The sequence below is a fragment of the Ambystoma mexicanum genome, chromosome 9 (assembly GCF_040938575.1).
Source record: "Ambystoma mexicanum isolate Mex_15411 chromosome 9, UKY_AmexF1_1, whole genome shotgun sequence".
In the NCBI taxonomy this organism is placed as follows: domain Eukaryota; kingdom Metazoa; phylum Chordata; class Amphibia; order Caudata; family Ambystomatidae; genus Ambystoma; species Ambystoma mexicanum.
In genome coordinates, this window is record NC_090931.1 from 859,031,395 (window position 1) to 859,043,544 (window position 12,150).

At 46.8% G+C, this 12,150-nt stretch overlaps 1 protein-coding gene across 2 annotated transcripts in view; it reads right to left on the reverse strand.

Moving 5' to 3' along the window:
• ABCA12 (ATP binding cassette subfamily A member 12) overlaps positions 1 to 12,150 on the reverse strand; it is a 700,854-nt gene that overhangs the window by 62,516 nt on the left and 626,188 nt on the right. The window contains exons 52-53 of one of the 2 annotated variants that reach the window (XM_069615933.1): positions 11,372 to 11,506; positions 10,197 to 10,300 (exon numbers count right to left, since the gene is read on the reverse strand). In XM_069615933.1, the coding sequence (XP_069472034.1) occupies positions 10,197 to 10,300; positions 11,372 to 11,506 (239 nt within the window). Of the gene's footprint in view, positions 1 to 10,196; positions 10,301 to 11,371; positions 11,507 to 12,150 lie in introns of those variants that run through there. The other variant, XM_069615934.1, reaches the window with a different exon arrangement.

The window sequence follows — 12,150 nt, forward strand, 5'->3', positions numbered from 1 at the left end:
GAGAGCACGGCATGGCGATCAAAGGGAGGCAGGAAACAGTGGAGGGGCAAGAAGTTGTGCATAGAGAAGAAAGGGATGGATTGGGGAAGAGAGGCAGAGGGAAATGCAATGGGAGTAGTACATAGAGAAGAGAGCGAGGCATGGCGATCAAAGGGAGGCAGGAAACAGTGGAGGGGCAGGAAGTGGTGCATAGAGACGTCAGGGTGTATGGCACAAGATAGTGAGAGGGAATGGGAGTGGTGCCTGGGAAAAAAGACATCTGAAGAGAGGGAGCATCCAGAAAAGAGGAAGGGAGAAATCGCAGAGGGAGTGATAGAGAGAGAAGTATGGGCACAACGACCATTGGGCCAATGGGGCTGTAGCCCCCTGGAAATCTGGGTTATGTTGACTTGACCTCGTTCACCTACAGAGCCATTGACAGGCAAGATGATACACAGTGCCAGAGGCCCGGAAAGATGTTACTTTTCTAACACGTTTCATTCTAATGCATGCACTGTAGACATAGAAACATTTACATGTGAAAGCCCCCTACCCAACTGCAATTACCTAGAAAATCGGTGCCTGCTTCCAAGAGGATCTACCTTGTTTTTTAAACAAAGGGCACACACTTTCGGAGTGAAAAGCATAAAACCATGTAACAAATTAATGTAGTCAAGAAGTCAGATTTTAGGCAAGTAATCGGAACGTTCGTACTGCATGGCAGCAGAGAGACTGGGAGGGATAAGAGGGGGCCAGAGACAACGCATCTTCGCAGCAATACTCTGGTGTCTGTTTTCAGACAAGAAAGGGAGGATTATGGCAGGTGTCACCTTGGAGCTTTATCCGAAGAGTCTCTACTGTGTGTAAAGCCATAAGATACTTTAAACACAGTATTCTGTCAAGAATGCCCACAGAAAGAAAGTGAATCACAGAATAAGGATGCTTGTTAAAGCTGTTTATATCCATGACATCTACCAGTTTACCATACAAATACAAGTGAGTTTGCATTCTGGTACTTGCAGTCTTCCAGTAAAACTGTGGCAAATACAGCCACACTGATACCCTTTGGCCTAAAACATTTATGCAAGGCTTTGTATATTGTAAGAGTCCTTTCAGTGATTTGTGTAATTTGCTAGTAAACTCTATGAGACCATAGTATTTTAGCTCTAAAAGAGTCAAAACAAATATATTTGTACAAACTAGAGCTTCAAAGGTATGTGATCAAAGTATGTAATCCTGGGCAAATAATTTGATCTCAATGTTGGTTAACTTTCAAAAATGGAGGCCTTAGAAAAGATTCACAGTATTCGAAAGAAAACATACAGTCGGACAGATTAAATCATTTTAAGGACAAAATGGCGCCCGACTCGAGCTCAATCCTCTGTTCGTGGTCCACAGGGCTCTCGCCTAGAATGCGTTATTGTAGCACGGACTTTCCCTCAGTCAAGAGGCAGATACGTATATTCTCACCAGCTGGTCATGCACCAGGAACTCTAATGAGTGGGATGACTCAGCAGAGCCGATATGAACGCACCTCCTTCTTTTTGCTGCCAGCCAGCAGATTTGCTTGGGCCGCCCAGAGCTCTGCCTCCCAGGTGGACATGAGTGAAAGACTTTGCAATGCCCTGTTACTCTATGCACCTGAGTCTTGTGTATATAGCACACCACACACAGTTTTCATGGTTTCTTGGAGCTCCATATCTTCAAGAGGAGGGATAGTAAACTAACACAGGAGCCAAAGGCGCAGGTCAAGATTCCTCTCTTACAACGTTGTGTAGACCTGAAAAGATTGGGCTCTGGGTGGTATGACCGAATTTAGAGGTTTTGTCAGTTGCTGGTACAGTAGTTTGTGTGCACCTTAGGATGATAATGTACATTGTTTGTGTGGTCGTCTGTTGTGCCTGGCAGATTATGGAGAGTTGTGTTGGCATATCTCTCATGGGTTGGTGTGGTGTTTAGGAAAATGTACTGCAAGTACCAGGCTCTTCTAGTGGTGTACATTCCATGGTGGTAAACTGTGCTGTTTTGGCTTCTAAAGTTACATGTTGGGATGTGTTGTCTGTTAGGGTGGGAGATAAAATGATTTGGATGTGTTTGTTGTTACTATACCTTGCTCGGCAGATCGCCCAACAACTGGCGACAACCTTTTTCATTTTGGCAACCTCACAGCTGGTGACATTCATTTGTATGTATCCATGGAAAGGATTTTCTCGGCACCCTTTAAGCCCGGCTCTGCTATATTGTATCATCTTGCGCTGAGTCATGCTATGTCACGTTACCCCATGCTGTGGCAAACTTTAGGGCCCACACCTTGTAATTAGTTGCCCGGGGCCTCCCTTCTGACACCTCAAAGACATTCCTACCGTAGCAACATACCTCTTTCAAATGGGATTATGCTACAATGCAATGGGACACACAGAATGAAATAGCAGCTGGGAAAGCCAAACGTATCACAACCCCAGCATTACCCTGCTGTGAGAAAGCAAAACGTATCACAACCCCAGCATTACCCTGATGTGAGATTTACCCTTCTGTGAGAATGCCAAACGTATCACAACCCCAGCATTACCCTGCTGTGAGAAAGACAAACGTATCATGAGAAAGCCAAACGTATCACAACCCCAGCATTACCCTGCTGTAAGAAAGCCAAACGTATCACAACCCCAGCATTACCCTGCTGTGAGAAACATATCACAACCCCAGCATTACCCTGCTGGCAAGTGACATTAGAAGTGGACATTTTGTCGTTCAATCTATTTAGTGGCAATGCCGGTGGCCTGATGTGCTTTAAATGGTACAAGTTGCTGCGAACTTGACACTAGGCCCCACCAACATTCCTTAATGGTGAACGCTCCCCAAAAGTGAGTTTGCCCCTCCCCCACACAGTCTCTAAAGGCCGCCCCTCCCCACTGTTTAAAGAGTTACACCCCTAACCCCCAGAAGATTTGGTCTAGTTACTCTGCTGTAGAACAGAGAGCGAGCGAGAGGCCGAAATCAGTGGAAACAGAGTGGCACAGACAGAGGGAGAGGCAAGAGAAATGAACATGGGACATTAAAGAGGGAGGGGAGGTTGAGTAAAGCAATTGGGAAACAGAGACCAATATGATAGAGAGGAGAGCGATGGCAGTGCAAAGAGAGTGTGGGCAATAAACATAAGGGGGTAAAAATGGAAGTCCCCATAGTTTTAGAGGCACTGTTATTTTGCATGTATGTTAGTTCTTCCTTTGAGTTTCAGTGCATTGCTATTTTATTGCTATTTAATGCTCTTTGCTATTCATGTATGTCTTGTCCAGTGCCTTGATACTGGCCCACCGGTGAAGTCTGCACTTAATACACATATTCTACTACAACTACTTTCACTAAGTAGTAAGAAAAAGGGGTTGAAGAAAAAATACTGGCGGGTAGGCAAGTAAACAAGGGTGAAGAAAAAATATAGTCAAGAGAGGGAGAAGGAAGGAGAGTGCACGCTAGTGAGATCTGGCAAAGTGTCAGAGATAGAGAAAAAAGAAGGGAGAAAGAGAGGTAGTGGAGTCATATACAGAGCTGGGATGAAGGGGAGAGGTTTAGATGCAGAGAGGAGGATAGGGGAAGAGGAGGCCTGGAAAGTTGGAGCAGAGAAGGGGGGGGCGGGGAGGCTGAACTGCAGCCCTCCCTTCTCCGAGGGGACATTGTGTTCTGATTAATCCATGATCTACGACTGCCAGCGTAATTATAATAAGAACAACACGGCCGGGAGCCTGGATTTACTGCAGCCAGGGCACCAGTAATACGGCGCTGCGGCCTCCAGAGCTTTGCATTACAGCGCATGATGGAGAGAAGACGTCAGCTGGTGTCCTCTCCCACCTGCGGATGCAGCCGAGCTGCATTCCCGGAAGTCCATTCCAACGCATAGTTATCCTTCAAGAATGGAATATCAGAGTACGCTCTATGACCTCTCCTGCCTGCTGCAGGTGAACTTCCAGCTCTCACTGCAACCAGACTGCAAAGGGCAGCCGGCAACATGACACAGACAGTCGTCACCACATTCGCCATGCCTCTTGCAACCTCACCCTACAACAACACAAGAACTGGGAACACATAACTACAATAAAGCACCATGACAGTAGAACGTCGCCAGCCGAGGAATACTGAAGCACTGCTGCTTGTGTCTGCCTAGTTGCCTTGTTCCTAGGGCTCCATCCTCGCATAGGTTCCCTATCCCTCACCATCCATCATTATTTCCTCTCTCTTCCCCAGCCACTTCTTTCTCTCCAGCACCTTGCGTTTCCAGATCCCTTTAGTCCAACAGGTTAGACCCTACAAAATCACCGATTTATAAAGAGCTTTCCTGGAGTAACTTGTAGTTACTCCAGGAGACAGACTATACAACTTACAAAGAAGTGTCCTGTGGTGACTCTGACTTACTCCCAGTGTACTCTTCCCTTTCCAATTGTAAGTCATGAGTAAGTCAGAGTTACTCCAGGCCATTTTATTTATGTTCCAATTAGCTTCTCTCTCTCGACATAAATCATTCGTGAGGATAGCTTAGCAGCAACGTGCTCGACTTGGAAGCAAGAGGACACGGAGCGATCCAGGTTTGATGCTTAGAAACCTCTGGATATTAAGTGCGTTATAAATAACCTATCATATTATGTCAGAGTTACTACCAGTACCTTTGTGAATCAGCCCCGTTTTGTATCAGCATTATCTACTGCTCTCACACACATGCACTTTACTTGCACACTCGCATAAACCTGCGCCTTTGCTGCACTTTGTCCGCTTCTCGACTTTGGCCAATCCGTATGTGGCCTCGTGTATCAAGCCTTACCTTTTCAAATTTCACATCTTGATAACCTCTGTAGTGCCGCGTGAGTTCCCATAGCACGGGTGCATGTGTGACTTTAATGAATGGGGAATGGACTTGAGCTGGAATGGCCTTAGCATTCCAAAGGGAAAGCCTATGACATGGGCCTACGTGAACGTGACGCGAGGGGTTAGGTCCGGTTTTACTTTGCACCAACTGTGAAAACTAAGGATGAATGGGGCTCTGTTGGGGAGCGTTCAGCTGGGAATCTTCCCAGCTGTGAAAGAAGCGTTCACACGTGTCAGGAGAAGCTCCAGCAATGCCGGATAAGGAAGATGACAGTGTCCACCTTGAGGAACTAGCCTGAATGATTGGCTCTTTCCTATAAGAGTTGCCATGAGGTGAGTGGATGTCTGCCTGTTTGATGGCCCTTCTTTGCAGTGTGAGCAGAGGCCACATTTCACTTCAAGTTGTTGACTGCTAGAGCGGCCACTTATGCTCAACACTGCTTCGTCAGAAGTCAGGATCAGTTCCTATTCAGTGTTGGGATCAAGTAGCATCTTATTCTGCAGCAGACATTGGCCCTCATTACAAGTCTTCCGGTACCCCGCTGGTAATTCCGAAGGGGTACTGGCAAACTGGCCCCCTCTGTCACTGCCGTCTGATATGTTACCAGGATATTGCAGGTGGCGGAGATGAAGGTAAGTTGCCATTCCATGGAGGCCAATGGGATTGCATTCCTTCGCTGGTAGCGGCCTGATCTACCGGAAGGTCCGACCTGGCGGGAGATCCGTGGCTCCCACCGGCAAATGTGTGTCGGGGAAATATTATGGTGCTGGAATTACCAGCATATTTTCTGGACCGTCAAAGTTATAATGATGGCCATAGTACTTTGCCTGTGACCATCTATCCTTGAAGAGGCACCACTTTCTGCTCACTCCTTAGCTGTAAGACCAGGCCCTCCTATCAAGCAGGTTCTTACTTACTACGAGATGCCCCCAGAATCATGAAACATCTGTGTGCATACTCTGAAAGACTGCTCTTTCTAAAGACTTGCACCTGCTGTGCACACCACCTTAGAAATGTTTCAGAGAGGGTGTACCATTGTATTTCCACGATCAAGAGTGTATTCCACTCTAGCCTAAACCATGTTTCTGGGATTTAGGCAAACTGAATCGTGCCCTTGTGGCGGAGAAAACTATGTTTCCTTGTTGCTCTCCAGCAGATGAACATAAGTAGGCTGCTTAGCACCTGGTGTTGTCCCAGTGCTCCCAGAAGCCTCCCTTGTGCAACACAGCTCCATCTTGTGACTAAGGAGCTGACACACACCTTGTTTGACTTCAATTGACTGCTCCCACCTGTGAGGCTAAGAACCTCTGGGTCATCTTCGACTCCACACTTTCCTTTTCCCCTCACATCTCTGATTTCTCTAAGAAGTCAAACTACTAACCACACCTCCTCAGAGGTATTCTTTCTTTCCTCTCCTTCCCCCAGAAGCTTACTGTCTCTAGAGCTCTGGTTCTCTCTAGGCGGGACTATTGCAACAGCCTCTTTCTAAATCTGCCTGCTACTACTCTCCGCCCTCTGCACCTCATCCAGTACAGGACTGCAAGCCTTGTCCTTGGCCTCAAGCCCAGGGATCCTATCTCTACAGCCCTGAAATCTCTGCACTGGCTTCCAGTGGCTCAAGGATTTAGTTCAAGACCCTCTGCATTGTCCACAAGACCTTCTGGGGCCTGGGTCCGCAATACCTTCAACTCTCCCTCAAGAAATACGTTCCTTCTCAAGCTCTTAGCTCCTACACCTCCAACTCCCTCAGGGTATCTCTTCTCCAAGCAGCAAGTTGGTAGTAGATCTTTTTCTTCGGCTGGGGCCTCCCTCTGGAACAGCCTCCCAGCCTCCCTGCCTCTCTGAAACTTGAGGAGAACCACCTTCATTCCGGAAGCACGTCAAGACCTTCCTCTTTGCTTCTGCCTTCTCTCTCCCTCTTCCCTGCTGATCTCTTCTGTTTTGCACTGGGCACCTGGCTACCCTCTGCATCTGGCACAGATCCCTGCCCACCCAGCTGCATATCCGCACTGCCTCTTGGCAACCCTTGCACTTGGGTCTGTATCTCCAACCCTACAGTCCCCTCGCCTGCACTTTTAGACGTCTGTTGTCTGCGCTTAATTCTTGCACTGGCCACATGCTGGCCATACTACCTGTTGTTGTTTTTATCCTGTGTTCAGCACTTTCCACTCCTCCCCTTCCCCTTGCACTCTCCCCCTCCCTCTCCTCTGCACTTGCATGTTCTCAATGCCACTGGGCCTAGTAAGATCATTGTCTTGTCCTCCTTTGTACCCCTCCCTTGCCTTGTCGCGCCTTGAAACACTTGTGTATGGGCACGCTATAAATAAAATATATCATATCAATTGTTAGGATCTACGGATTTGGGAAGGGTTTGTGTCCGCGAGAAGCCAACAGCCTTGTGGAGGAGAGTGTGCCCTACCCTCCATCTTCTTTGCGTCTCTTTGTTCCACTGACTAGGGCATTTCAGTATTATTTAGATACCCCACCATGCTACTAACACTACATACGTGAACAGCTGGAATTTCCACTGGCGATCTCACTATGGAGATTCTTAACGTCTGGTGTGAGAGTTCACCTGTCTTGGTAGAAAATGAGGTTGTCTCACTGAGGGCACACCTGCAGCTTCATCTGGAATGCCACAAGGCTTCTTAGTCTCGAGCTGATAGATATTATTCTCAGATTCACCATTGCTTGAAATGTCCAAGGGAAAATATTCTCCACAACAATTGACGCATTGGAATGCAGAAGTGGGAACAGACTCTTTACTTTGTACTCTAAACCTATGATTTATGAAGGGCTACAGCTTTTTATCAGAGAACTGAAGAAGTGCTGCTTAAAGGCCTCCAGAAGCCTCCGTGAAGCGTGACGGTGATCTTCCAGCCCCACAGGCCACCAGATTATTCCCCTGGTTCTTCTCTTTGTACTGGTTTTACCAATATGCCCCTCAGGCTCCAAATCTACCTGCTTATCTATTGCTGTTTGGGGGAGGGGGACTTTCCTCCTCTCTCAACCAATATTCATCTATGGCGGTCACATTTTTCCCCCTTCCCAAAATGGTGCTTTCTCTTCATGAACGTTGCATCCTGCAAGTCATCTACGGCCAATACAATGTCGACGGTGTTTGGGACCTCGCCTTCTCTGTATGCCTCTTCCCAGTTATCCTTAGACACAGAGAGCCACTACTTCCAATGGGCTAGAAACATGCGCTCTTCCCTCTCAATCTTTCACTCTTTGTTAATTGATGAACTGGGTGGCCAGGACAATCAGCAATTCCATTCCCAGAACCCAGCACATACTTAAGCACTAAACCCTGGTACGGGAAGGCATTACCGGTCAGATAATGGCCCAGGGCACGAGTTGCAAGGGCCTTGACCTTGGCCTCAGGCCATTACCTGACAGGTAATGCGCTCCCATGGAAGGGTTTATTGCTATTAGCACCCCAGCATGCTTTTCGGGGTGCTAATAGTGATTTTTATTTCAAGTAGAGAAACGGCATGGTTACCGTTTCTCCACTTTAACCTACAAAACAAAATGGTCACCAGGAACATAGGGAGAAGGGAAATACAGGTAGTCCCATCTCCCGTTCCACGGTGGCCATTGCCATGGAGGATAAGGCCCGGAACAGCGAGTCCTCTGTGACTGGTGGGTGGGGGACGCTGCCCCAGGTAATTGAACCTGGGGAATATTTGGGGACGGGAATGCATGCAGAGGTGGAAATAGTGAGGGTGTGGGACAAGGGAGCCCAGGGCAAAAAGGGCTTATCGGCCTGGCAGAGCAGATGGCAGCTTCCCACTTTTGAGGCAGCTCAGAATACAGGCAATACCATACCATGGGCACCACTTTCCGAGCTTCCTGATTGGCTCGCAGGTCCTCTCAACCCACCCCTGCCGGATGCTAATGTGGTATTCCTGCAATCCTTACAATGGTCTTTGTGATGCCTCCTGTGGTGAGCAAGAATATCAATGGTTTGCGATGTCATGTTTAAGCAAATGACCTACCCCACCCAAACTGCGTGTAATGTGTTCGCACCTGCAAACAGGCATATCCTGCTTGGCGAAAGAGACCCTTGAACAAACAGCCAGTAGGGCTCTAGATACAGAAGAGAGCCCTAATTCCCAGACTTATAACCACTCCAATTCCCTTCCATCTACCGGCTCATGATTATTGGCTTGACTGAGACTCAGTGTCAATCAATGCCTCCTTTATTTTCAGGAGCACTCTCTCAGACTCTATTTCACAAACCAGTCTATACATTGATGCCGCTTGCATGTACATGATTGTCTCTACCTGCCAAAGGAGAGTGTCTCAGAAGGGAAATAAAGGCGAAGGCCTGTGTGAAATCATGTGCTTGAGGAACATGATGCCTGAGAAGAGCTGGAGGTTCAGGACAGAAACACATGTCCCATCCTAAGAGCTAAGGGTGTCTATATGACCGTCCTGAATCCCCATAAGAAATCATTGCAGGCTCTGCCCACTCCCGCAGTTACGTGTTAAAGAAAACTAAACCGCTGGTCGATTTAAATCTCGTAGGATAACATTCTCCAAACCTCTATGGTAATCCCATGAAAACACCTTGACTTCTGCTTTTGGCAGCTAGCTAGGACCTCTTTTTTTCTTAATGCACAAATGTTGCTGAAAAGCAATGGGGCACAGTTTAAGGAAGAAAAAAACATATATACACAGTAACAACTACAAAAAGTACCATTGGCCCCGCCTGCCATGGTCAGATGACTCCATGCTTCAAGACCTTGTCAACCCCCCACTAGCCCTCAGGCTTTCACTGCACTCTTTACTCTCATTCTGATCCATAGGATGATTCTTACTCTTATGTGTTGCCATTCGACCTCAATGTATTGCTGCTTTGCATCTTAAGCAGTAGTGAGGAGGGTGGGGGAGGGTGGTCAGAAGAGACACTTCTGTGAGTTACAAGGAGTCCTTTCACGTCTCCCACATGTTCTCAATAACCACCTGGATTCTGTCTTCTCCCCATTTCCAAGGGATTGAAGTTGTCTGGCTCTTGTTACCCTGATTCCCCTGCCTGCACCCAGAAAAACCTTATGCAGACAAGCTCTGCCCCTTCACCACCGCAGGAGGACGACCGTAGCGTAAGGGGGTGCCAGAAGCACCTTCTTCCACACATCATCTCACTCAGTAGACTGCCATAAGATTTAGGAAGCCATACACTTTCTCTATCCACGGTCCCTGAACACGTGTCAAACCTGGGCCCCAAAATGTGTAACGTTAGCTCCCTAAATGCTTTCGCTAAGACCCCAAAAGAAATCTCCATGGCACAAACCAGCATGCAGTGTTTGCTGCAAATGCAGTGCAAATGACCCCAGAGAAGCCGTGCCTTCTGAAGACCCACCTGTGAGAAGTCAGCACCACAGCGCACTTGTCGCGCACTTCTTCTGAGAGCACTTTCCAGAGGTGGCGTTTGGTCTTGGGGTCCATTCCAGAGCTTGGCTCATCCTTAATTAAAAATAAAAGCAACATGTAGAGATCTGTTTCATTCATTAAACCTTTGTGTGAGCCAAGATCTAGCAGTTGGGGAGCCTGGGCATAGAGCGCGCTTTGGCACGCTTGCTGGGCCTCTGCCAGAAGGTCTTCACATACAGGGACCATCAAGACAGATACAATCCACCTCTGACTGGAGAGAACTAGCAAGTTTGCCAGAGGTCTCTGAAATGTTCTGGCTGCTCCTGGCAGATAATAGCCACTTCCTTAACACAAAATGAGGGCAATAAATGCTCAAACATTTCATATTTTACATTTAAAGTAAAGTTAAGGTTTTTATTTGAAAAGTTATCAAATACATTTGCAGTAAATATATACTTTAGTCTGCAAATTATTAGCACATGGAAATCGTTATTGACCTCCTCTGAGCAAATCAGATTGTTCAGAGTGCAGTCAATAACTGCTAGTATTGACTGTATTCTGGACCTTCTGACTTGCAAAGCAACCACGGAAACACTATTGCAATTTCCAGGTAATATGTCTTTAATCAAGACATTTCCTGCCTAAGAGAACCTTAATTTTCACTGCAACATCGTATTTAGCACACCAACGAAAAAGTGAAAACATGGGCAAATGCTTTCACTTTCTTATAGAGAAACCATTTACTTTCACACAGCTCCTATACATGCTCATGTGAAGCCTGCTCCAGGTTAACCAAGTTTGCAAATGAAATGCTTAACGTATTAAGACAAGCTTCTTATTTAAATACTACACCACATATAATGTACTACGTCAGTTTGTCGATTTACATTCTCATTATTATATTGCCATTTGTTACTTCAGCACCAAAGCCTCAAAACATGTATTGCTACTACCATTATGTGCTAATAGCCTTGTAGCCATTGGGAATGGACATTATCGCTTGGGATAATGACCCTTCCCCAACTTAACTTGGTAGCCGGTCATCATTTCGCAATAATGACCCCTCCATGGGTCTAATAGGCTTTATAATGTATGCACCAATAGACAATTCAGTTTGTATTGCACAATTTCTATTAGTACTATGCACGCAGGAAGCGCCATTACCAGCAAAAGGATTGAGGGGCCCCCAATGAGGGCCAGCGCCGTCGAGAGCTTTCTCTTGGTGCCACAGCTGTATGCCTCAGTGATCCTGTCCTTGTACTGCGTCAGCTGAAGTTTGTTCAGAAGGTCATTTACCACCTGTGGGGATGGGACAACATTATACCGTCATGACTGGATTTTCAATTGAAATGTAAACTATTAACATGCATTATACTTTAAAGCACAGGGGATAACTGTCCGGATTGGGTTTTCAGAACCTCAGCAGCCACTAGACAATATTATGAGGTGTTATTTAGGTTTTGCAAAAAGTGTGCATCAGGCAGTCAGGTTAGGGCCCATACCATGATGAGGGACAAGGGCACGTGCCCCTTTTGCCCTCCCATAAAGACGCCTATGGACTTCAAGGCAGAAAGTCTGTCGGGGGGAATGACAACACATGAAGTAACGCCACCGGAAATGACGCAACAGGACTGGAAAATTAATTATTTGCAATCATTTCCACCGTTTCAGTTAATACTCGTTGCAAAATAAAAGCTCGTGCGTTTTGTTTAAACAATTATAGGGTAAAATGTGTGATTAAACCAGTAATTTAGGAACAACACAGAGGGTAGTGTTTTCCGGGACCCTAGGCGGAGTGTAGCCAGGCTCACTAGAAGGTTCTAAAGAGAAACACATTGCTCCTGCAATCAGAAGAGAGCTAAGTGTGCAGGTGCAGAATTCAACCCGGAATAATAGGTGCATGGGGACAGGCTGAGAGTGTTTTCACAAGAGAGTGCATGGAA